At 42.3% G+C, this 25,528-nt stretch overlaps 2 protein-coding genes across 11 annotated transcripts in view; one reads left to right on the plus strand and one right to left on the minus strand.

Annotated features, from left to right (window-relative positions):
• Positions 1-65: 65 nt before the first annotated feature.
• MISFA (mitochondrial sheath formation associated) lies at positions 66-7,302 on the minus strand. Of its 5 annotated transcripts, XM_024558868.4 has the most exons (5): positions 7,135-7,302; positions 5,036-5,247; positions 4,524-4,612; positions 2,828-2,865; positions 66-2,162 (listed from the first exon to the last, which is right to left on the minus strand). In XM_024558868.4, the coding sequence occupies exons 2-4, from the start codon at positions 5,102-5,104 to the stop codon at positions 2,844-2,846; spliced, it is 180 nt and encodes a 59-aa protein (XP_024414636.1). In that variant the 5' UTR covers positions 5,105-5,247; positions 7,135-7,302; the 3' UTR covers positions 66-2,162; positions 2,828-2,843. The 5 variants fall into 5 exon arrangements, 3 of the variants coding, with proteins under 3 accessions (XP_024414636.1, XP_045050068.1, XP_045050071.1); XM_045194133.3 differs by lacking the exon at positions 2,828-2,865; XM_045194136.3 differs by lacking the exon at positions 2,828-2,865 and having other exon boundaries at positions 4,512-4,612.
• A 55-nt stretch (positions 7,303-7,357) lies between these two features.
• Positions 7,358-25,528, plus strand: part of UEVLD (UEV and lactate/malate dehyrogenase domains) — a 47,821-nt gene continuing 29,650 nt past the window's right edge. For 3 of the 6 annotated variants that reach the window (XM_045194067.2, XM_024558781.3, XM_045194070.2), the window contains exons 1-2: positions 7,358-7,490; positions 18,945-19,010. In XM_045194067.2, the coding sequence (XP_045050002.2) occupies positions 19,001-19,010 (10 nt within the window). In that variant the 5' untranslated portion in view covers positions 7,358-7,490; positions 18,945-19,000. Of the gene's footprint in view, positions 7,491-15,953; positions 16,039-18,944; positions 19,011-25,528 lie in introns of all 6 variants that reach the window. The other 3 variants (XM_024558779.3, XM_045194068.3, XM_071221419.1) reach the window with 3 other exon arrangements.

The raw sequence follows: 25,528 nt of genomic DNA on the forward strand, positions 1-25,528 counted from the left end.
CCCTGAACATTTTTCCGGCTAGCATCCCCAGCAGACTCCTCACACTTCAGAGCAGAGTTTGCCTCCTTGCACACATGCCTCTGTTGGTTCGCCCGTAGGCATTCGCTTCTGCTCAGTTCCTACCACTGATGCCTGTCTCCCACCAACTTACAGAAGACACCCAAGTTAGGAGACTGTTTGGAGGTATACTCCGAACTGGAGGGAAGAAGACTGGGTATAAACTTCTTATCAAGAAGAGCAGGCTCTGATCCCCTGTAATAAAAAGAGCCTGAGATGGCTAAGAAGATGAGTCCTTAGGAATATGTTAAGAAAGTAAGCACTCTTGATTGAAACTACAGCTCACCACATGGGAGGCAAGTGGGTGCCGCCATGCAGCCAGAGGATGCAGGCACTTAATGAAATACGTTGAGACTAGGTCATAAATACAAGAGATGCTAGTATCCTAGGTTGAGAAATTACAGTTTTGCTTATGGATTTTGAATTCACATTTCCATAAAAAACGAAAAGGGTAATCCAGTGCATCGAGCCACTTGGACATAGTTTAGCAAAACTGTACGAAATAGTCATCAACAAAGTGTGTACGTAACCAAAAGGTCTGCTGGTAAGGGTGCATTTCTGGACATGAAACTATGAGTAACCCCCAAGCAGCCACAGAATGTTTCATACAGTTTATTTAAAAAGTACCGTATTTACTCCTGTTAGAGTTGTCCCTCCCTCTCCCCTTCCCCTTTAGGGTCAGAGAGCTCTAAGCCAGGGATCCCCAACCTCCCTCCTCCTGGTGTGTGGACTGGCTCACATTACCATTACCACCTGAGCTCCTCCTCTTGTCGCCCACCCCCTTCCCCGGCCTGACCTCTGCCTTGTATCTCCCCTATACCCCCCACCCTGGTCCACGGAAAAGTTGTCTTCCACAAAACCTGCCTTTGGTGCAAAAAAGGTTGGGGAATCACTGCTCTAAGCCACTAGAGGGCTTATTAGGAATAACCCAGGGTTTGCACAAATTAGTTGCATGTATCTTATACTTACATTCTATCCTTGGTCTCATAAACTCAAACTACATCATAATGAGGACTCAGCAGTTAGCTTTTGTTTCTGCACATGCTGCCTGTATTAGCAGCAGTCAGTGCTAAAAGAATCAGGCAACTTCTTGGCTATACAGGTTAGGGAAATATTTGAACCAAGAGGCAGCCAAGAAGATCTCACATATCCCAGCCTCTTGTTTGGCCCTTTTCCTTGGCACATTAAAGCATGCCAAGGACTCCTGGCTGGTGTGGCTCGGTGGAATTAGTGCCTGCTTGCGAACCAAAGGGTCACCAGTTTGGTTCCCAGTCAGGGCACATGCCTGGGTTGTGGGCCAGGTCCCCAGTAGAGGGTACCCGAGAGGCAACCACACACTGATGTTTCCCTCTCTCACTCCCTTCTCTCTAAAAAATAATAATACATACATACAATCTTAAAAAAGAAAAAAAAAGCAGCATGACAAGGAGAAGGCCTGGATCTTAATCTTCACTGCAACTCAGAGCTGTGTAGGCTGGTAAGTTAAGACTCGCAACTTCATTTTGGCCATTTTGTAAAATGAGGCTAATACCCAGCTTAGGTTATTGTAAGGTTTAAAATAATACAGAATTTAGTATCCAGCACCCAATACAAAAATGAGGTCTTTCCGCCACATGGTATAAGCTTTGGGTTCTTAATAATAGCTGTGGGACGGCCACAGAGAAATACCCCGAAGAATAGGCTTAAAGTTACTGCAATCTTTAGTCCTTTAACAGTTTTTCAACCCTGGACCCAGGAGAAAGACATTATTTAGGAAATAGGTCTAAAGAGATCTTGAGAATTTCTATCCTTGAGGATACAGAATAGAAGACAAGTTGAACTTGATATCTTAGTCTTAATACCAGTTTTAAGGACTCTGAAACAAAGAGGACTCAGTCATTCCCATCCACCCTGACTCCCTCCTCACCCTCCACCTCCCCGTTCCCAGCTCACAGAATACCAAGTCTTCATCTTAAAAAGGTGCGGTAACTTTTTACATTAAATGTGACAAAAATAATGTGCAATTACTTTATGCGAAACCAACAACAGGAGCTGTACAGCTGGTCAGGTGAGCCTCAGAGCTGCATTACTTCACCAGGATCATCTTTGCTTATCTCCACCGGGGTCTAAAGGGAAAAAAGTATGTCAGGTGGGTCACGCTTAGTGTTTGCTAGGTGTGGGCTAAGGTAATTGCCCTCCTTACCAAGAGCAGGCAGGGGTAGCTGTGTCCAATCCTGTCACCTAATGCCTCTGATCTCAGTTGCCAGAGGGACTTAGTAGTAGGGAGCTGACAAGAGGCAGAGAAAGGACAAATATCCAAGGTCCAACAGGAGGAGAGAGGATAGAGACTTGTGTGGCCTGGAATACAGACCAGCGCTTACTTGAGGGAGAGTTAAGTGTGGGCTGCTGGTGTGGGCTGCGCTAAGAAAGGGTAGTGAACACTGAGCACACAGAACATCCCATGAGAACAGACTAGAGCATCCACGTCAGACAGCTTTGTCCCTGGGTCTGAGAAATCTTTAACTCTACCCCTCCAGTTTATTTGAAACTGAAAAAGAACAGAGACTCTTAGGAAAATACACATAAAAGATCACATGAGAGACTGAGGTAACTCTCCCAGCTTAAGTAGAAAGTAATAATAATAGAAGTAGGTAAGCTATGTAACTTTTTTAACAAAGAAAAGGGTATTTGTTTCTAAAGTTACTACAGTGGGATTTCGATGCTTCGTTCATTTATCTGGGGGAATACATTTCAAAGTCAGAATAGAGAACAAAGTTGACAGTACACTCACCCCTCCTGGGGGATACTTATACCCCTTCCACATAGTTCCTGCAATGAGAAGCATCCATAAGACAACAATCATTGCGGGCTCCGGCTCAGCTGGTGGTGCGTGCAGGGGGAAGTGGGTGGTTCTGAAAGGTGTGTTCTGTTCCCTGAGTGCTGGGAACTGGGCTGTTTTCATTCAAAGCCTGATGGTGGATGACCCAGCATGATAGCTCCTGGCTGAGGAGCTCTGTGGTCTAGTCTGAACTGAAATGGCTTGCTGTGGCCATTTTGGGGGGCAGAGCTCAGCTACCAATTGTGACATCAGCTCCTGTGACCTTGGGGGCCAGTCAGAGTGAGTAGCTGTGGGATGGCTGCCCAGGATGCCAGGTGTGTTGGAGCTAAGGAGCCCTCCTTATCAGAAGGGCCCTGTTCTCTGGTGGTTCTGTGGTTGGGATCCTGCTGGTGCCAGATCTTTATTAACTCATCACCTGTCAAAATTCTGACTAGTGGTGTTATGCAATCAAATGCATAAAGAATCCTATGTAAAACACAAAACAAAAAAAATACCCTGGATTAATTGGGAGGATTAAGTGGCTAGGTATGCTATGAGCAATTACTTTAAATACAGTTGTCAGACTATTCAAAGAAGAAAAATCTTGCATTTTGCAAAATAGCACAGTTAAACTTTTATGTAAGGTAAGCCTCCTCACAACTGCCCTCAGAAGGGAAGAGAAGGAAGGTGGGCTGTTCTGCTCATTCACAGCCGGGGAAAAGGAGCCACAGGATAGATGCAGTGGTTTGGTCAGGAACACGGCAGAGGCTCGGCGAAACGTGTACCCCGGACCTCCATCCCATCCCCACCCCTACAGAGGTCTGACTGCGTGGTGCCAATCATCTCTCAAAGGAATTCTGAGGCAGATGAAGAAAAAAAAAAAAAAAGGAACCACCATTGTGCCTTGCTCTTAGCATATCTGGGGCTGGGATTTGACACCCATGCCTTCCAGAGTAGCTTCCCAGAAAACCTGCTCCTGCAGTCAGTACATTACTAAGACTCGGAGTTAAGTTTCTCTAACTATGGAACATCTTTGAAAAATCAGGTCTGAATGAAACGGGGTGGGACATGAGAAACCCAGAGGGGATGGTTTGCTAAAAGGACACTGTTATTAATGTTTGTTACAGGCAGGCTGGACTAGTGGAATGAATGTGAGAGGCTATTAAGTCCAGAGGTCTACACTTACGTCCCAGCTTCACAAACAAGTTGGTCTGTGTGGTCTTGGATAAACAGTTGAGGTTGTTGCCAAAGTAAATCTTTGTTGACTGGTTCATGAGTTTGCTTAGTTGTTAAGTTAGCATATACCAAATGCTAAGTTTTGCATTAAATAAATGCTTTGCATGCATTACCAAATGTAATCCTCACAAAAAAATAGTAACATCTGAGATAACTCCATTACACAAATGAAGAAAGTGAACTTCATAGAGATTAAATTTACCCAAGTGTGATAGTTAGTAAATTGCAAAGTTAGGACTTGAACCCAAGTGCAGGTTAACTGTCCTCAGCAGTGCTCCCCAAATTCTCTTTCCTGGCCATCTATTTCCAACCATATCCCCTTCTAGAGTTTATTATATTTTCCAGAGGAATATAAACTCTCCGTTGAGATTTCAGGGTTCTACCAAGTTCTCAGGAAAGGGAGGAAAGCAGCCCAACAGACCTGATCACTCACAGTTGTAGATCTTCATCCAAAGCCTGGCTGCTCCGTCGTGCCTTGCTCTCCTTAACAGGCCACCTCTCTTTCCACCTCAGAGTTGGAGGCTGAGTCAGAAAGAAATGTAAAGGCAGACATGGCTTTACTCGTTGGCTCAGTAGGCAGCTGCCCTTGTATGGGACTGAAAGGACTGCTGAGAAGTCCACCCTCCAAGGCCCGCCTCCCCTCTCCTGATCAGCAACCACTGATCCACTTGGCCTGAAATCCAGAAGTCAAGCACGATCTCCAACAGATCCCTTATAAATTCTGCAATGCTTTGAAACAAGTGATGTTACATATAGCTAAGGGGAGGGGGACTTAAAGATGTCCAAATGGGATGGGAAGTAGCCTGGGAAACTAACTTTATTTCCTGACCTCTAATTAGTGATGAACCTCAACTGTCTTTCCCACTTGCTCAGAAACCCCAGCTGGGAGGGTCAGCCTGAGCCAGGACTGATTACCATGGATTTACATGCAGGGTCATTACTTACCATGAACTCCGGAAACGTGCCCATGTAACATGCAAGGCCAACAAAAAGCATCCAGCCAAGCACGATCATGTTAACACAATTTTAAAGACACGATAGCACAGTGAAAGACTCTTCACCTAGATCTTGGTAAAGGAGTATGCTCATGAAACCCTCAGGTGGCAGAGCTCTCAAAAGTCAGTTCCAGTCCTTGGCTCCAAGGGATCTGCAACTCCCTAGTGGAGAGGTTGGAGTCTAGTAGGGCATTGTGACATCATTGGCCACATGACCCATGCTCACACCAAATCAGATCACGTTAATTCTACCGTTCAAACCCCACCAGTAGCTTCCTCTTTCAGAGTAAAGGCCTAACAAAGGAAAAAGCAGCCCCTGACATTGGAACAGGTCTGACCCAGCCAGGTCTTACTGTTGCTAGCTGAGCTGGCACTCACAGCCAGGCTATATGTGATTCTCCTGTGGGTATAACAATCTCACTGAAAACCAACATCAGATGGGTCATTCAAACCATGATAAAATGAGATAAAACAAGGCCACTTCATAATTTTGTCTAAGCAGGCAAAAACAAGGTCACTTTACAAACCATGGAATAACAAATATCCTCTTTTCTCTGCTAATGTGAGTGACTGCTGCTTCTTTACCAATCACCACTCTATCATCACTCTAGTTTGCCCTTCTTATAGATATTTGAGATAATCATAGAATTGTCCTTTCTGACAGCACCCAAACCAGAGGGAAGCTTTGGTCCTTAAATCCTTCCCCAAGTCACCCAAAGCCCAAATCCTGTTATGATAGGTTCAACACTCTTACTGAGCTATCTCAATGCTTGTCTACAATATCTGTTCCCTCCCTACAAGGAGCAGTCAACTCAGCTTGTTCAGGTGTGAGTGTGTCTGCTGCTCTCTGGCTGAAGGGCACAGACAAGCCAGAGTCACAACTGTCTGCACACACGGTGGTTCTCAGACTTTATCACGCATTAGATTCACCCAGTATTCTTAAAACAGAGTGCTACACCTTACCCCCAGAGTTCCTGGTTTTGTATGTCTGCGGTGGGGTCTTAGAATCTGTATTTTTAACAAGTTCCAGATGCTGCTGAGGCTCTAAGTCTGGGGATTGCAGTGGAAGAATCACTGCCTTGAACCATCTATAGTTCCCTCATTTCTCTGATTTAGCCTTTTCTGCTTCCTTACCTCTTACTTCATTCTATTCCAGCTATACTGGCCTCACCGTTTCAAGCATCCCCAAGCTCATGTCTGTCTTAGGACTTTGCCTTGAATGTCCTCTATGTATATGAAATGCTTACATAGTTCACCTCTCAAGGGGATCCACCCTGCCTTTAGGAGGTAATAACACTTAATTACCTCCTAACATGGAGTCTAATTTACTGATTTATTATATTTATTGTTTTCTCTCTTCCTACTAATGAAAGAATGACAGCCTTAGAACAGCTGATTTTTTTGTTTGTTCACTTCTATATCATCAGACCTAGAAAAATATCTAGCAAGTAGTCAATGCTCAACATAAGTTTGCTGAATGAATACATGCTCCTTCCAGCCTTTCAATTTCTTCTAATTGAGCCACAGAATTCCTGCCTTTGGGTCTTCCTAATGATACAGTCACCCTACTGCCAGCCCAACCTCCTAACAGTTAAAGTATCCAGCTCCTGAGAGTTGTTAGGCCCAATGGATCAAGCCAGGAATACAAAGCAGGTAACTCACAAGTCAAGGAGACCAAATAAAGCCACCATATTGCATATCTTCACCCGCCTTCTCCAGACGACCTTATCCACCAATCTACCTCCTATCTTGTTTCCTGAGTCTTTTTCTCACCTGGCTTTTCACCCTCTCTACCACCACCAAGCTTGTGGCACCCCTCCCCCGATGCTCCATCATCCTCACAACGCTGTCCCTATCTCCCATTTCTCCAACAACCCTCTTGCCGGCGCAGTTTTCCTTTTCTAGCTCCCTGAAATTTTGGGTTTGAAGTTTCATTACCTCTTTCTTCCTAAATCCAACTACAATATTCAGTCTTGATATTTTTCCATACTCTGAATGTAACACATCCTTCTAGAAACTCTCTTCCAGAACAGTGCCAGCTGCTTCTACCTCCTTTCCAGCTTCTCCTCAGGTCCTTTCTACTCCTCTCTCCACAGATGTCTCCCAAGTTTCTTTCCAGCAAGCTGGAGCGTAGTTCCCTACACGCTAGCGCTAGCGCGTTTCCGAAGGTGCAGCGACGACCCGACTCCCGCGGACCGCTGCCGAGTCTGGTGCGCTGGACGCAGGTCGACTCTGGAGTCTGGATAGGGGCGGGGCCTTGGAGCTCTTGGGAGTTTGGTCCTCGGCGGCCTCCGTCCAGGAGCCGGCGCGAGAAGAGGTCCGGGGGGGCTGGGGTCTCGGGACCTGGCTCGACGTGGCTGGAGATGGAATTCGACTGTGAGGGTCTGAGACGGCTGCTTTGCAAGGTGCGGGCAGCCCGCCGTGTGGGGTTTGGGGACCCGGGGTCTCTCGGGCGTGGCCACCTGGCCGGGCTACCTCTGCCGGGCGTGTTCCCGTTTGGAGCGGAAGGGTGTGGGCCTGAAGTTGGCTGCGGAGAAGGGCCCGCGGGAAGCCACTGGCCTCTCTCTCCCAGATTCGGGGGTCACCCGCAACTCCGGAGTCCAGTCTCCACCCGGTGTGAGACCTCCCTTCGCCCCCAGTAGTTTCCAGCACTCCCCTGTCCCTTTAACCACTCCCCTTTCTCTCTGCTGAACTGGCCTGTCCCATTTTTCTTCACTTGCAGTGCCCAGCCTGTGTATGACCCCAACTCAGATGTTACTCCCCAGAAGATAGAATCAGTCACTCCCTTCTCTCTACTTGCTTTCAGAAATATCAGTTATCACATTGTGGAGTAATTATTGATTTACAAACTTTACTCACGCTTCTGAACTAGACACCCTACACGGTGCTTCACCCAACTCTATGCCTGTCAAAACCGGAGGTGCTTAATAACTGCAGTGAATGAAAAGACCTGAGCAGACTTAGGGATGAAGACAGGGCTTGAAGGCCCAGAGGAGGTCCTCTTAATTTTGAAGGGTTAAGTGGGAGGGCTGACCCAGAAGTATGACCCACGTTCCTGGGGCTTGACTATTGCCAGTTTCCAGGTCAGTCCTGGCTCTCTGATTCCCTACCAGAGTGTATAATCTGAGGCGTCCCCCTTTTTCACCAGTTTTCTAGTTAAGTGATACTTATGTTTCTTAAAAGTTCCCTCATGTGAAAACCATCCATTTGTGCCATTTTTTTGTTGTTTTTGTTGGGTTTGCCAGTGTTTTTATTTGTTGGAGCAGTTTGCACTGCTGCGTGAAATTTTAAGCCTTGTGAGTGAAATTGTTTATATATATAAATGTATATATTTATATTTATATATATATTTATATATATATATGCACGATTTGAATGATTTTAACTACTGTGACAGGTGTAGATCTTATAAAAAGAGCATGTCATCATGCTTAGAGTTACACCCATTCTATTTTCTCTTCAAACATGGAATTAAAAAAAACATCTCTACCAAGTTTTTAAATGAGGGAACACGACGTACCAGTGGCAAAATTATTAAAATTGATAGTAGAAAAAAACCTTAATTTTACTGGAACTGGAATGAAGGAAAAAGACAAAAGAGAGTGATTTTTTTCAAGGGTGGGAATAGACTTGTAGAGGGTTTTTTTAAATTTTTTTTATCATCGGTGCATAACATAAAGTCTGTCACATAGGCGCCCAATATTTGCTGGATGTGTCAATTAAGGAAACCAGTTAGAAACAAGTCAGTCCTGCCAATATTTCTGAAGTTCCCTAGCCCTTGTACTAGGCAAATAATATAATAACTTAATATCTAGAAACAATTTTAGTGCTGAAAAATCTGTGAGCAATACCTTAAAATTAAGCAACTATACGGAGAATGTGAAAATTTTTATTGAAAACATATTAAATATTTCAACCTAAATAAATATTCCAACTTCATGGATATGAAGAAGTCGGTTTTCTCCAGATTGACCTTCAGAGTCAATACATTTCCAATCAAAATTCTAACAGGTTATTTTGGAAACTTTTCACGCTGGTTCTAAAACTCATTTGGAAGAGCAGAAGGCCACGAATAATCTTGACATTCTGATAGACTTGCTCTACCAGATGCCAAGACTGGTAATTAAGATTTAGTGTGGTGTTGGTGTAGGATAGATGAGTAAGCCAGTGAAGCAAGACTACAGGACTTAGAACCATACTCACACGTATTTGGAAATGCAATACAAGACAGAAGAAGTGCTGCAGACTGGAAAGGAGGACACAGGGACAAATAATTATTCATATGGGAAAAAAATAAAAGTAGATGCCGACTTTTTACCAAACTTAAAAATTCCCTTGTATTGAAGATTTAAATGTAAATGACAAGCTTTAAAACATATAGAGGTAAATGTAGGGAAGAATCTGTGGATTCAGAGTATACAGACATTTTTAAAAATAAGACATAAAATACTCAAACTGATAAATTTGACTGCATTCAAATTAAGAACTTCTAGATATCAAAAGACAGCATGAAAAGAGTGAAGAAGGGTCAAAATACAATCTTAGAGAAGAATTTTGTAATATATAACTGACAAAGTGTTGATATCCAGATACATAAACTAGCATGCTTACAAATCAATAAAACCAATAGAAAATTGGTTTTATAACCATGAATAATCATTTTTTTAAAAAAGTAAAGGAACCAGGGAAATTAATGTTTGCTCAATCTGTTAGTAACTGGAGAAGCAAATGAAGGCCATGGTAAAACACCATTTTCCCTTGCTAGGCTGGCACAGATTAAGGTAATTTCAAATGATTTGAAGGATGTAGATGAATTGGAATTTTCAGCACTGCTAGTGGTTAAATGGTTGTTTAACCATTTTAGGAAATAGTTTGGCCTTATTTTATTGATTTGATCATGTGTGTTTGATGTCCCATTTACCTCTGGGTAGATACCAGAGAGAATTCAGAGTATATGAAGCAAGAAACATTTGTAGAAGTTATTTATAGCTAAAAATTAGAAACAACCGAAGTGTGCAGTGACAAAAAGGAACGGTAATTTGTTGTATATTCACACATAGAAAACATGTGCGTATACAACATTCACACACGCAGCAGTGGAAATGAATGAGCTACAATGGGCAACAATACAAATGAATCTTAGAATATTATTTTGAGTGAAAAAATCTGGTTATGTACAAATTATTTTTTGATAAACTCAAGAAACAAAACTGAACAAAAATTAAACAATGAACTGTGTTGCTTAGGGTTACACAGGTGATAAAACTATGGAGGGTAAAAGCCAAGGGATGTGAACACACAATTCAGTTCAAGGGAGGCAGCTGAAGCAGCAAAAGCAGGAGCGCTGAGACAGCTGTAACGGCATCGGGAAGGTCTGTGCGGCGGCCTCCCGCTGCTGTGGCTACTTCATCATTAAAATTAGATAAAACTAAAAATTTAGTTTCTGAGTCACACATGCCAAGTTTCAAGTGTCAATAGCCACACGTGGAGGTGGCTGTTGTATTGGACACCACACATAACGATCTTTTTCATCTTGGCAGAAAGTTTTGTTAGCACTGTTCTGGATTATATGTGGGTGGGTTGGTGCATGTGTGTCTGTTATTCTTCAAATGTGTGTCTGTAAGTATGTGTATATTTGTATATATTATCTAGTTTGTATTAAATATTAAGTTTTTTAAAAATTATCTGATTCCCGGACATCCAGCCAAGATGGAGGCATAGATAGACACACTGTACCTCCTTGCACAATCAAAAGAACAACAAATTTAAAAACAAAAAACAACCAGAACTAACAGAAAATCGAACTGTATGGAAGTCCAACAACCAAGGATTTACAGAAGAAACTTTCATCTAGACCAGTAGGAGGGGCAGAGAGGACTCAGGGCAAGGCAGCAGCTGGAGGACTGGGGCGGGCAAGGCGGTGGATTGCAGACTGGGTGGTCCCATATTCACGTACAGATAAACCAGGAGGAACAACTAGGGAGCAAGTCAGACTATGCAACCCAGGATTCCAGTATCAGGAAATAAAGCCTCAAATCTCTGATTGAAAACACCTGTGGGGGTTGAGGTGGCAGGAGGAGAAACTCCCAGCTTCATAGGAGAGTTCATTGGAGAGACCCACAGGGTCCTAGAATGTACACAAGCCCACCCACCTGGGAAACAGCACCAGAAGGGCCCAATTTGCTTGTGGGTAATTGGGGACGAGACTGAAAACCGACAGAGAGCAGAGCAAACGGCATTGTTCCCTCTCAGACCCCTCCCCCACATACAGTGTCACAATGCAGGGTTGCCCCACCCTGGTGAACACCCAAGGCTCTGCCCCTTCCTACAGATGCACTGAGACAAAAAAAAATAGCCCAAATGAAAGAACAGATCAAAGCTCCAGAAAAAATACAACTAAGTGACGAAGAGATAGCCAACCTATCAGATGCACAGTTCAAAACACTGTTAATCAGGATGCTCACAGACTTGATTGAATATGGTTGCAAATTAGATGAAAAAATGAAGGCTATGCTAAGTGAAATAATGGAAAATGTACAGGGAACCAACAGTGACGGGAAGGAAACCAGGACTCAACAGTGTGAACCAGAAGAAAGAAAGAAACATCCAACCAGAAAAGAATGAAAAAACAAGAATTCAAAATAATGGAGGCTTAGGAACCTCCAGGACATCTTTAAACGTTCCAACATCCAAATCATAGGGGTTCCAGAAGGAGACAAGGAAGAGCAAGAAATTGAAATCTTATTTGAAAAAATAATGAAGGAGAGAGAACCAAGATGGTGGCGTAGGTAGACACACTGCTCCTCCTCGCACAACCAGAACTGACAGAAAATCGAACAGCAAGGAAGTCCGACACCAAGGAAATAAAAAATAAACATTCATCCAGACCGGTAGGAGGGGCGGAGACGGGCAGCCAGGGCGGAGAGGACTCGCGTTGCCGTGGTGGGACCGAGACTGGCAGAGTGAGGGACCAACAGGGCAGGCAGTCTGACCACTAGCAGACCCTGCGGCCCCACAATCGCACAGATAAACCGAGAGGGCCGGACTCAGAGTGGCAGAGAACGGGGCAGGCAGAGCGGCGGGTAGCACCCCGTGGCCCCACATTCGCGCACAGATAAGCCGGACAAACAGTGGGGAGCACAGCAGACCACACAACCCAGGGCTCCAGCTCGGGGAAATAAAGCCTCAAACCTCTGATTGAAAACGCCCATGGGGGTTGGGGCAGCAGCAGGAGAGACTCCCAGCCTCACAGGAGAGGTTGTTGGAGAGACCCACAGGGACCTAGGGCGTGCACAAGCCCACCCACTCGGGAACCAGCACCAGAGGGGCCCAGTTTGATTGTGCGTAGCGGAGTGAAAGACTGAAATCCGGTGGAGAGGGGAGCAGGCGCCATTGCTCCCTCTCAGCCCCTCCCCCACGTACAGTGTCACAGCTCAGCGACCAGCGTTACCCCACCCTGGGGAACACCTAAGGCTCTGCCCCTTTAAGTAACAGACATGCCAAGGCCAAAAAAAAAAAAAAAAAAAAAAAATGGCCCAAATGACAGAACACTTCAAAGCTCCAGAAAAAATACAACTAAGCGAGGAAGAGATAGCCAACCTATCGGATGCACAGTTCAAAACACTGGTTATCAAGACGCTCACAGAATTGGTTGAATTGGTTCGAAAACTAGATGAAAAAATGAAGCCTATGCTAAGAGAAACAAAGGAAAATGTACAGGGAACCAATAGTGAGGCGAAGAAAACTGGGACTCAAATCAACGGTGTGGACCAGAAGGAAGAAAGAAACATCCAACCAGAAAAGAATGAAGAAACAAGAATTCGGAAAAATGAGGAGAGGCTTAGGAACCTCCAGGACATCTTGAAACATTCCAACATCCGAATTATAGGGGTGCCAGAAGGAGAAGAGGAAGAACAAAAAATTGAAAACTTATTTGAACAAATAATGAAGGAGAACCTCCCTCATCTGGCAAAGGAAATAGACTTCCAGGAAGTCCAGGAAGCTCAGAGAGTCCCAAAGAAGCTGGACCCAAGGAGGAACACACCAAGGCACATCATAATTACATTACCCAAGATTAAGCAGAAGGAGAGAATCTTAGAAGCAGCAAGAGAAAAGGAGACAGTTACCTACAAAGGAGTTCCCATAAGACTGTCAGCTGATTTCTCCAAAGAGACCTTACAGGCAAGAGGGAGTTGGCAAGAAGTATTCCAAGTCATGAAAGGCAAGGGTCTACATCCAAGATTACTGTATCCAGCAAAGCTATCATTTAGAATGGAAGGGCAGATAAAGTGCTTCTCAGATAAGGTCAAGTTAAAGAAGTTCATCATCACCAAGCCCTTACTATATGAAATGTTAAAGGGACTTACCTAAGAAAAAGAAGATAAAAATTATGGACAGTAAAATGACAGCAAACTCACAGTTATTAGCAACCAAACCTAAAACAAAAACAAAAACAAACTAAGCAAACAACTAGAATAGGAACAGAATCACAGAAATGGAGATCACATGGAGGGTTATCAGCAGGGGAGTGGGTGGGGGAGAGAGGGGGAAAAGGTACAGAGAGTAAGTGGCATAAATAGTAGGTAGAAAATAGACAGGGAGAGGGTAAGAATAGTATAGGAAATGTAGAAGCCAAAGAACTTATATATGACCCACAGACATGAACTAAAGGGGGGGAATGTGGGTGGAAGGGGGTGTGCAGGGTGGAGGGGAGTGAAGGGGGAAAAATGGGACAACTGTAGTAACATAATCAATAAAATATATTAAAAAATGTCTCTGATTCCCTACTTCCTATTTTCCACTCCCCTGGCTGAGTTACTTTGGATAAGTAACTAGCAAACTAGATTTGCTCACTCATAAAATGATAAGGTTGGGCTTGATCAATGTTGGGTTTAAGATTTAGCAGATTACTTCTTGCTAAAAATATTTTATGAAATGATGCCACAAAGTATTACTCAATGTTCTCCTATATTTGAGCAATATCATGAGTATTCTTGATATTCATAAATATCAAATTACTAAAAATACTGTAGTATATCAGATACAATGAAGATTTTAGTAACATCAATTTTTCAGTTGTACTGATTTTTATAACAATATAATTGCTTTAGTTTTAGACTATCATGGGCCATTTTGTCTCTTTAGTGACAACGCCTGCACTCTTTAAGCATATGACATTATCTGAGGCACATTTCCTTAGAGAATATTATGCAGATTTCTCTTAGGTGATACAGGAGGGGTAATGGAATATGTCTTAATATTACACTAAGAAGATATCTCTGTTTCATATAGTGAAAATGACCTGAATATTTTTTTAAGGACATAAAATAGACCTTTTCTTCTTTGGATGTCAAAAAGACAAATCACATATTTAACTTGTCATAGTGACTTGGGTTTTCAAGCCTTAAAGAAGAGCTCTTGCCCTCTTTGGACAAACCTTTATAGCAGTTTTGCCATTCATTCAATACTGGTGTATAGTTATCTCTTTAGCTATTTTTTAAAGATTTTATTATTTATTTATGTATGTATGTATGTATGTATGTATGTATGTATTTTTAGAGAGGGGAAGGGATGGAGAAAGAGAAGGAGAGAAACATCAGTGTGTGGTTGCCTCTTGCACACCCCCTACTGGGGACCTGGCCTGTAACCCGGCCATGTGCCCTAGACTGGGAATCAAACCAGCAAGACTTTGGTTCACAGACCAGCACTCAATCCACTGAGCCACACCAGCCAGGGCTTTTTAGCTATTAATCACATTTTCACCAGATTTTAAAGATGTAGAAAACAGCCTATAATATTAAGTAGAAAAAATTGCTTTTAAAAAAAATAAATGTATATTCCAGGTGACAACAAAGCAGCCTTTTGTACATCAGTGTAGTGTTTGGAGTTGGGATAATTTCATTCACTTTTGTTTATCCTGAATCAGGGACACTGAATCTGGGGCTCATTTTACTCTGCTGTAGTTAATACTGATCAATTCTTAGTTTTGATGCTCAGTCCTGTGGATCACAATTGCCTTCTATATCCACTGTACTCATGCCAACCTGCCTCTTTGTTAACTCCCATCAATCAGCCTGCCTTTTTTATTTCTCTTTGCAGAGGAGAAAATCAGTTCAGAGAAATTAAATGATTTAGCCCTGGCTGGTGTGGCTCAGTGGACTGAGTGCTGCTGACCTGCAAACCAGAGGTTGTTGATTGGATTCCCAGTCAGGGCACATGCCTGGGTTGTGGGCCAGGTCCCCAGTAGGGCAGCTGATGTTTCTCTCCCTTTCTTTCACCCTCCTTTCTCCTCTCTCTAAAAAATAAATAAATAAAATCTTTTTTAAAAAATTAAAAAAAAGAAATTAAATGATTTTGCCCACAGGGCAACCAAGGTAGTGTTTCTGGGAGTGCATCTGGATGAATGAGGAGACACTTCACTCAGTCTGACTACAAACCCTTGCATGCTTTCTATTCACCCTTTGGAACCCAAGGTGCCAGGGGGATTGGAAGGGAAATTCAGGGTGTCTCAAGTGAGTGAATGAGTATTCAGGAATAAGAGTTGGATCTTGAACAATGATGACAGGAGTGGTAGGTATACACTGCCTCACTTCCTAAGCCTTCGGGAGGTATTTGAAGGCAGTAGGGAGACCGTATGATCGAAGGCCCGGGTCCTAGGTTTGACTCTGGCTTCCCTACTTAACTTGCCGTCCTCTAGCATTCATTTTTGTCTTCATAGGGTCGCTATTAAAATGATTAAATCAAATACAATTTATGTTTTTAAAACTCAGAGCCCAGAGCCTAGTACATAGTAAGTGTTAAGTGTTCTTTGTAATTGTTCTGTTGCCTATAGATTTACTCTTATTCCATCTTCATTTTTCTCTTTTCAGTACAAGTTCAGGGATCTAACAGTGGAAGAACTAAAGCATGTAAATATGTTTTTCCCACATTTCAGATATTCCATGGACACCTATGGTAAGAATCATATTCTCTAGTTTTTCCTGCATTACATAAACTGTTAATTATTTGTTTCTAGAGATCTACAAAATTATAATTTCTCATTTCTCTGTTTTATCCCCTGATTTTGAACTACACTTTGTGACCTGTGATCTCTGAGGCAATTTAAGTTAATAAAATTTACATTGTATTAGATTTTTATTGCTGCCATGACAAATTAGCACAAATTCCATGGCTTAAAACAACACATATTTACTATCTTACAATTCTATAGGCCAGAAATCCAGCACAGGTCTCTGTAGGTTAGAGGTGCTGGCAGGTCTCCGTTCCCCTCTGCAGGCTCTGGGACAGAGTCCATTTCCTTGTCTTTTGTCGCTTTCTAAAGGTCACCCCCCTTCTTTGGCTCCAGATCTCCCTCGTCTTCACGGCCAGCAGTGTCGCCTCCCTCTGACTGTTCTCCTGTAGCCAAATCCCCCTCTCTCCACAGCTAGACCCGTCCTCTGCTTTTTAAGGACCCACGTGATGAGGTTAGTCGCATGTTAATATGTTAATTAGTCTTAACTTGATTACATGTAAAAAGCCTCTTTGCCAAGCAGGGTTAACATCACAGCTTCCAAGGATTAGGGTATTGGATATCTTTGGAGGCTATTATTTTGCCTACCACCTGTATGGTTGATTCAAAATTATTAATAACAAAGTTTTAGTTATCTTATTCACTTAATATAGAGGGTCTGGCTACCTAAGAAAAACTTTACTGTCTTTCAAAAATTTCTGACCACAACCCACACTTGGGAATACATTTTGCATCATGACCCCACATACACATAACTACGATACTGTGGACCCGCTGGCATTTTCTCTTGTTCATTTCAGTCCATTTAAATACAAATGCTGGTTAAGACTCACTAAATTTCAGGGCCCATGAATTAGAACACACAATTTTGAAAAACTTCTTTGCTCTATGTGGATATGTTTTATATTTGAATTAGTTTGGATTAAGAAAATATATTTAATTGAGATTTATACATTGGAAATTTTGAGGAGTTAATGAAGTATTTCTTAGGAATAGCTAATTTTATATGTGGAAGAAATGATTAGATTCTGGCCCATCTGTGACTGGCCTGTTTTGATTGCAGAGACTTTCTAGATGTAATTAAGAACCCTGAGATGGGAAATTCTCCTGTATTATAGGAGTAGGACTAACCTCATCACATGGGTCCTTAAAAGCAGAGGACGGGTCTAGCTGTGGAGAGAGGGAGATTTGGCTACAGGAGAACAGTCAGAGGGACGCGACACTGCTGGCCGTGAAGATGAGGGAGATCTGGAGCCAAAGAAGGGGGGTGACCTTTAGAAAGCGACAAAAGACAAGGAAATGGACTCTGTCCCAGAGCCTGCAGAGGGGAACGGAGACCTGCCAGCACCAGGGATGGGGGATCCAACAGCTGCTGCTTACTGAATGTCGGCTGTGCTTCCAGACGTCTTATCTGTGTTACCTGACATATATATATTTTTTACAACCAGGGCCATGAGTTAAATATTATCATCTTTATTTTCTGGATAAAGAAACCAAGACTCAGAGAGTTTAAATGAATTGCTCAAGATTTCACAACCAGTTAGGGATAGAGTTGGGGTTTGTGCCCATGTCGGTCTTGCCCTCTGCTTGAATACTGCTTGTTCTTTTATAGTGTGTTTCTTCATTATACAGATTTATTATTCCAGTTAATTCTTATTCTCGTTTCACCACGTCCAGAGAAAGTGAGCTCTGGTGCCATTCGGCCCTCAAACTATGGGGTTTATATTGTCAATGTGTATTTTATTGTATATTATAATGATAGTCATGCATCTTAATCACTTTTATTTTAACTTTTTTAATAATTTAATTGGACAATGAATATTGATACCTATAGTTTCTCTACCACATTTCTAGGTTATTCTGTGTCCCTGAAAAGAATCCCTGTTCCATACCTGTTTCCATTTTAATTTTACCATGGAGTGATCTCTTCACCTATTGTTACCTTTCATTTATGTATTGTAGTTCAGGGTAAACATTAGTACTTCTGTACCATCTTGGACTTGAGTTTTCTGTCAGCTTGGTTTCCTCGTTTCTCTTCCTAATAGATCATCAAATCTACTTGGGATTTTTTTCTTCCACTAAATATATAGTTACCGAGGTACTAAAAGGAACACAATTCCAAGGCAGTGTGATAGTTTGAGGTCAAAGGTAGTCTTTCCTGTGCTCGGTTCAGAGGTTAGGGCATTAGCTGTCCCCAGTGTGTCCCAGTTATTGGTGGGCAAGTTGAATTTCAGGGATGTGAAGACTGAATAAAGATTGAGAATAGTGGAGTTAGAGAAACCAAAGAAGATAATCATTGATCTTTTTAAAAGGTCACTTTAAAAAATAAAGCTAACATTTTTTTCTGATTATAAAAGTTATAATCTGATTTCTGAAAGTTTTTGTAACTGATTTGTTACATGTGACAAGTATTTGATAATGTCCCCACATTTTATAATCCTTTACTTTTTTCACATTATCTCATTAGAGTTGTCTTTGTGACAACTTTTTTATGCAGTATTATTATCTTTATTTTATTTTACCTTCAAACTGAAGGTCAAAGAGATTAAAGTAACCAAAATCAGGTGCCTCTTAGTGGGGAAAGTGGACCTAGAACTTGGCATTTCAATGTCAAAGTCCCATGTTTTTTCACCTACTTTCTCTGCTTTCTAAGAAAATAAATTCAGTAATTTCCCTTTGTCAACATTTTCACTGATTCCGAGACTGTGGTATTTGGACATGACGTGTGTCTGTGCGCGTGTGTGTATGTGTGTGTTACCTGCTGCTGAGTCAGCTTTGACTCCCGGCGACCCGTCTTGAATGCACTTCCTACTTCTGATAGCACATTTTGAGGCTTTTTTTTTCCTTTCAGTTTTCAAAGATGATTCCCAGAAAGACTTGCTGAATTTCACTGGTACTATTCCCGTGATGTATCAGGGTAAGTGTGGAAATTGAAAAAATGTGGGAATTTTCTAAAAGAACAGTTTAAGAAGAACTTATATTTGTTTAGTGCCATAATATTCTCAAAGTGTTTTGACATGTGTATGGTCTATACAGAACCTTATTGAATATAGCAGACTACTGTCCCAGTCAAGGAAAGCCTAGATTAGTATCAACAAATTCAATTCAATTCAATAAATATTTATCAAATGTGAACTATGTGCCCACTACTCTGCTCGGTACTGTGGTTCAGAGGAGAGTAAGACAGGCATAGACCTTCTCTGGTGGAGAGTTATCTCTGTTTCCCATAGCAACCGGCAGGAATCCCCACCTTTGTCTTCATTACCTCAGTGGAGAGTTCCCCTTCCTCTCCCTCCATATGATGTAGCATTATCCCCATTCTAGAGATGGAACTAAGTCTAAGCCTGGTCAGGTGATTTACCTAAGACGACACATCTGGTATCAGGCTAGAACTTCAAACTCCTAGTAGGAAAATTTAAAACATGAGGGTCATTAAAATTCAAAGAAAGCGTCACATTTTCAGTGACCCGACAGGTTTAAACAGCTAAGTGTTTTCCCAAAAAGAAAACAAATAAACCACTAGTTCCCTATACATAACTCTTCCTATTTGTCCAGACCTAGTTCCTCCAGTGTTCAAGAGGACCAGCCTTTAAGATACGTATCGCAGGAGATTGCTTTTATAGTGCGAGTTGAAGAATACCAGTGAAATGTTGGTTCCAATATAGTTCTCTTAAGTGGTGCCTGAAATTTCACCATTAGAAATTTATTCCTTTTTAAATGTGCAAAGAATCCCCGGGGGGATAACACTCAAAATCACTGCTAGACCGTGCTGCGCTTACAGAAGACACTCGGTGAATAGTTGAATGACTGCCCTAGTTTATTACTGACTGGAGGACTGAGGAATACTGGGCATTTGAAAGAGGAGGTGCACTGCAAAGGGACTGAGGAGGTTCCGGAAAGCAGTGGGAAGAGAACAGTGGAGTTTGCTGTCTCTTCAAAAGGGTTGAACACTACGTAATGAGAATACTTTGTTCAAAACACACCAAGAAGCTATATGCTGGAGGACTTTTTCAAAGTAGGTGCTTCATTATGGTAGTGCCTAGATTATTAGAAACATTCTTTAATTTCTGCCTCTCTGTAATGACTTATTGCTGGAAGCACTCACGTTTTATTCTGCCTCTGTTTATGTCCCACCATTGTCACCTCCTTTGGCACAGGAAATGCAGAGGAATTTAGTTCGGTTTTTACACATCGGAGTGTGGTTGGAGATGAAAGTAGGTAGCAATGGACTCTGCAGAATTTGCAGTGAGGTAGGCAGAGCAGACATAAGGTTTGTTTTAATTCTCCTTTCCTGCTCCTCTGCTACCAAGCTGTCAGACTATTTTCTGGCTGCTTGGAGAACTTTCCTCGGACCTGTTCCCCATTACTTGTGTTCTGCATATTTTTATGGTTAGATGTTAGGAGTGAGAAAGAATTCCTACCCACCCCAATGACTGACTGACTGACTGACCAATTGATTTCACAATTCTTGCCCATCCCAATCATTTCAAGGGAAGGTGCATAGTAACAGAGGAGCTTATGCATTTAAATGAATCATTGCTTAGTAGCATTTCAGTTTTTAGAACAGTGTGGGAAGGTAACAGGAGGGCACACAAGTTAACTTAATACCATCAGTAAGGTGCCCTTCATTGGCACTCAGACTCTCCTAGTGCCATGGAGTCGTGTCATTGGTTCTTATGCTGGCAGGGTTTTTCAAGGTAGTGATGGTACCTGCAATACCTTTTTATTGGCAGTGCACTTTTTTTCCCTTTGCTTTTTTTTTTTTTTTTAAGAATTTTTGGGATTGATTTTGTCTGGGCAATTGATTTTGTCTGGGCATCTCACAATCTTCAGAACAATCACAGAACAGTCTGTCTTCAGAACAGTCACAGCACAGGAAATGGGTCAGCAAGACTGCCCAGGTAGTCTGACCAGCTGAATCTTACTGCTTAAAGTTCACATATTCAACTGACAAACAGTGATGTGCCTCACACAGGAATGTGTTAGCGTTTGCAAATCTTCTGACTAGTATAGAACCCTCGAGCAACACTCTCCTTCTCATTTTTCTGGAAAACCAGACTCAATAAAAGCTCCCTGGCACCCTAATAGGCCTTCGATGTGCCATTTCCATCTCTCTCTGCCCTCAGGGTAGCCTCCAGGAACAGGCACAGGTTGTGACTGCTACAGTCAAGCCCAGCTACCCAGGTTCTGTTACCCCTTCTCCTGTGTTTAGGGTAGGACTCTACAGTGAACCTTAACACTCAGACCAAATCCCCACTCTAATTGAGGAAGGAAATTTGAGAGGGCCAGAATTCATCCATTTGATCGATTAACTAAAGGATTCATTTTAGTAAAACTTGATTCCTGGAAGAAGGGCTTGATTCCTTATACTGTTATAGTTGTGTCAGTTTTTCCCCCTTTCCCACATCCACCCAGCACCCCCCACTCCCTCAGACAATTCCCCCCACCATTGTTCATGTCCATGGGTCAGGTGTATAAGTTCTTTGGCTACTCCATTTCCTACACTGTACTTTACATCCCCATGGCTATTCTGTAACTATGTATTTGTACTTCTTAATCCCCCCACCTCTTCACCCATTCCCCTCCAACCCCTCCCATCTGGCAACCATCAAAACGCTCTCTGTATCCATGATTCTGTCTCTGTTCTTTCTTGTTTGCTTAGTTTGTTTTTTAGATTCAGTTCTTGACAGATATGTATTTATTGCCACTTTATTGTTTATAATTTCAATCTTCTTTTTCTTAAATAAATCCCTTTAGCATTTCATATAATAATGGTTTGGTGATGATGAACTCCTTCAGTTTTTTCTTGTCTGGGAAGCCCTTTATCTGCCCTTCAATCTAAGTGATAGCTTTGCTGGGCAGAACAATCTTGACTGTAGGTCCCTGCTTCTCATGACTTTGAATATTTCTTGCCAGTCCCTTCTAGACTGCAGAATTTCTTTTGATAAATCAGCTGACAGTCTTATGGGAACTTCCCTGTAGGTAACTAACTTCTTTTCTCTTGCTGCTTTAACCAAAGAGAGAATCTTAACCTTTGGTTAAAGACAAAACCAAAATGTTTAATTAACATTTTAATTATGATGTGTCTTGGAGTGAGCCTCTTTGCATCCTTGTTTGGGACTTTGTGCTTCCTGGGCTTGCATGTCTATTTCCTTCACCAAATTAGGAAAGTTGTCTTTCATTATTTTTTCAAATAGAGTTCCAATTTCTTGCTCTTCCTCTTCTCATTCAGGCACCCCTATGATGCGAATGTTGAACATCTTGAAGTTGTCCCAGAGGCTGCTTATACTATCCTCACTTTTTTGGATTCTTTTTTCTTCTTGTTGTTCTGATTGGTTGTTTTTGGCTTCCTTATGTTCCAAATCAGTGATTTGATTCTCAGCTTCATCCACTCCACTGTTGTTTCCCTATAGATTGTTCTTTATTTCAATTGTGTATCCTTTGTTTCTGACAGAATCTTTTTTATGTTGCTGAGGTCTTCACTAAGTTCCTTGAGCATCCTTATAACCAGTATTTTGAAATCTGCATCTGACAGATTGCTTATCTCCCTTTCGTTTAGCTCTTTTTCTGGAGTTTTGCTCTGTTCTTTCATTTGGGCCATGCATCTTGTCTCCTCGTTTTGGCAGCCTCCCTGTGTTTGTTTCTATGTATTAGGAAGAGCTGTTATGAACTCTCTGTCTTGGTAGCATGGCCTAATGTAGTAGGTGTCCTGTGAGGTCCAGTGGCACAGCCTCCCCTCTCACCAAGCTGGGTACTCCAGCTGCGCCCTTCATGTGGTCTGAGTACACCCTCCTCTTGTAGCTGAGCCTTGGTTGCTGTTGGCAGGTCAATGACAGGGATTTACCCAGGCCAGTCAGCTGCAAGGATTGGCTGTGACCCCTTACCACAACCTCCACCCTCCATGGAAGATCAGCTGTGCAGAGGCAGTGTGGTGTTATTCTGACATGGTCTGTAGTTTTCCACTGGGTGTGCTGGCCCTGGAGTTTTCCGGGTGGTATCAACCCCCACCTGTATTTTGCCTAGGGCCACCCAGCCTGAGCTATAGAGCAATCTGAGATGGCTGTTACTTGTGCTGGGCCTGGAGATTCCCAGCCAGATTATTCTTATCAAAGCTCAACTGGTTATCTGAAGCCAAACTGCAGTAATAAGGATCCTGTGGTCCTTCTGGTTGACTGCCTTCCCCCACCCCTCCTGGGCCACTTAGATTCTTTACAAAGGCTACAACGATTGGTTATCCCACTCACAAGGGGTGGGGGAGGGAAAGGGCATGGAAACCACAGGTAACCAAGGCAATTTTTTCCCAAGTGATCAGTTTAAAAATGAAAGCTTGTAACTGAATAAAAATTTTTTAAAAATAAAAAAATAAAAAAAAGAAAACCAATACATCCCAAAAAGTTAAAAAAAAAAAAAAAAGGCCTATTTAAGGCCTTAAAAAAAGAAAATAAAAAAGAAAATAAAAAAGAAAACTTATTCAGAATCAAGAGAAAATACTGTGTGAGAGCCCTGTTGCCCTTCCTCAGAACCCACAGTCCCCTCATTTGTTCATATAGAATGATGAGACATAAAGGCCTGCAGGCGGTGTGCTTGAGGTCGGGGAGGGCCCTGTGTGGGCACAGGCCAAAGGGCAGAGATGCAGAAAGCTGCAGCTCTACCTGCTGCCATGGCTTAGGGCCTCCTGTGCACCCACAGAAGTTCCAGAGATAGCCTCCCCCCAACCCGGTACACAAAACATCTCTGCCTCTCTTGCAGCAAGGCTCTGTGAAGGCCAACTTGGGTTTTTCCTTTTGCTTTTTTTTTTTTAATTGTCAGTCAAGTATATGTATATTGATTTTAGGGAGAGAGAAACATGAATCGGTTGGCTCCCATGCATACCCCAACTGGGGATCAAACAGACAACATAGGTATGTGCCCTAACCAAGAATTGAACCCACAACCTTTTGGTGGACAAAATGATGCTCCAACCAAGTAAGCCACCTAGCCAGGGCTTTCCCTTTGCTTTTGACTAAAATTACATCAACTAGTGATGCACACTAGTTATTTCTTGCTGATCAGGTGGTCAGAATTTATTATCTTTCTTTATCAAATGGGCCAATATAAATGATCACGTTGTGGTACTATGATCATATGACTTTATAATCATAGAGCTATATACAGATCAATAGCTATGCCTATCTATACCTATACCTATATTGTAAATATTTAGACACTATGGTGATGGATGTTAACTAACTGTGGTGACATACCTCAGTAAAAACATCTTTTAAATAGTTAGACATCCCTGGCTGGTATGGCGAAATGGTTTGAATGCCAGCCTGGGAACCAAAGGGCCACCAGTTCGAGTCCCAGGGCACATGCCGGGGTTACGGGCCAGGTCCCCAGTAGGGGGCGCACAAGAGGCAGCCATACATCGATGTTTTTCTCCCTCTCTTTGTCCCTCCCTTCCCCTCTCTAAAAAGAAATAAATAAAATCTGTTTAAAAGTACTTAGACAAAAGTAGAAAAGGAGTATGGAGTCTTGAGTGACTCAATAGGACCAAGGTTGGGGGGAGGTAGGGAGGAGAAGAAACAAAGAAAACTTTGAAGGAGCAGCCATTGGTATAGATGGAACCTCAGGAAAGCATGATGTCTGGGAAGCCATGAGAAGAAACTTATTCAAGATAAAGAGCTCTTGATACTTCAAAAGCTTCTGATACTTCAAATCTTGCTCTACAGAAACAACCAGTTTTGCCTGGTGGTCAAAATCCAGAGCAATCAAATAGGAATCATAGTGAAGATAAAATAAGGAAAAATAAAAAGTGGAGAGAAGGAGAAGGAGATAAAGAGGAAAAAAGGAAACGGATATAAAAGAGAAACCAGAATGGGAACAAGAGGAGGTGAAAAAAGAAGAAAAAGTGGGAAAAGAGGAAGACCATCTGGAGAAAAGATTAGTTGGTAAACCCCTCTTCGCCATTCTCTGGGCAAAGTTTAAGTTGCATTTGAATTTATCATGACAGAAAAACAGGTATATCAATGGTTATTTATATTTTTTAAGACTTTACTTATTTATTTTTTAGAGAGAAGGGAAGGAAGGGAGAAAGAGAAGGAAAGAAACATCAGTGTGTGAGACATACATCAATAGGTTGCCTCTCGAATGCACCCAACTGGGGACCCGCCTGCAACCTAGGCATGTTCCCTGACTGGGCATTGAACCGTCAGCCTTTTGGTTTGTAGGCCGGCACTCAAACCCCTGAGCCACACTAGCTAGGGCTAAATCAATGTTTTTTAAAAAAGAGAGGGGAATTCAATAAAGAAATGTGTAAACGGAAATATAAGAGAAAGTGAGAGGGGGGTAGGGAGAAAGAGAGAGAGAGAAACATCGTAGTGAGAGAAACATCAATTGGTTGCCTCTCTCATGCAACCCATCCAGGGACTGAACCTGCAACCCAGGCATGTGCCC

Source organism: Desmodus rotundus, chromosome 5 (assembly GCF_022682495.2).
Source record: "Desmodus rotundus isolate HL8 chromosome 5, HLdesRot8A.1, whole genome shotgun sequence".
Taxonomy (NCBI): Eukaryota; Metazoa; Chordata; class Mammalia; order Chiroptera; family Phyllostomidae; genus Desmodus; species Desmodus rotundus.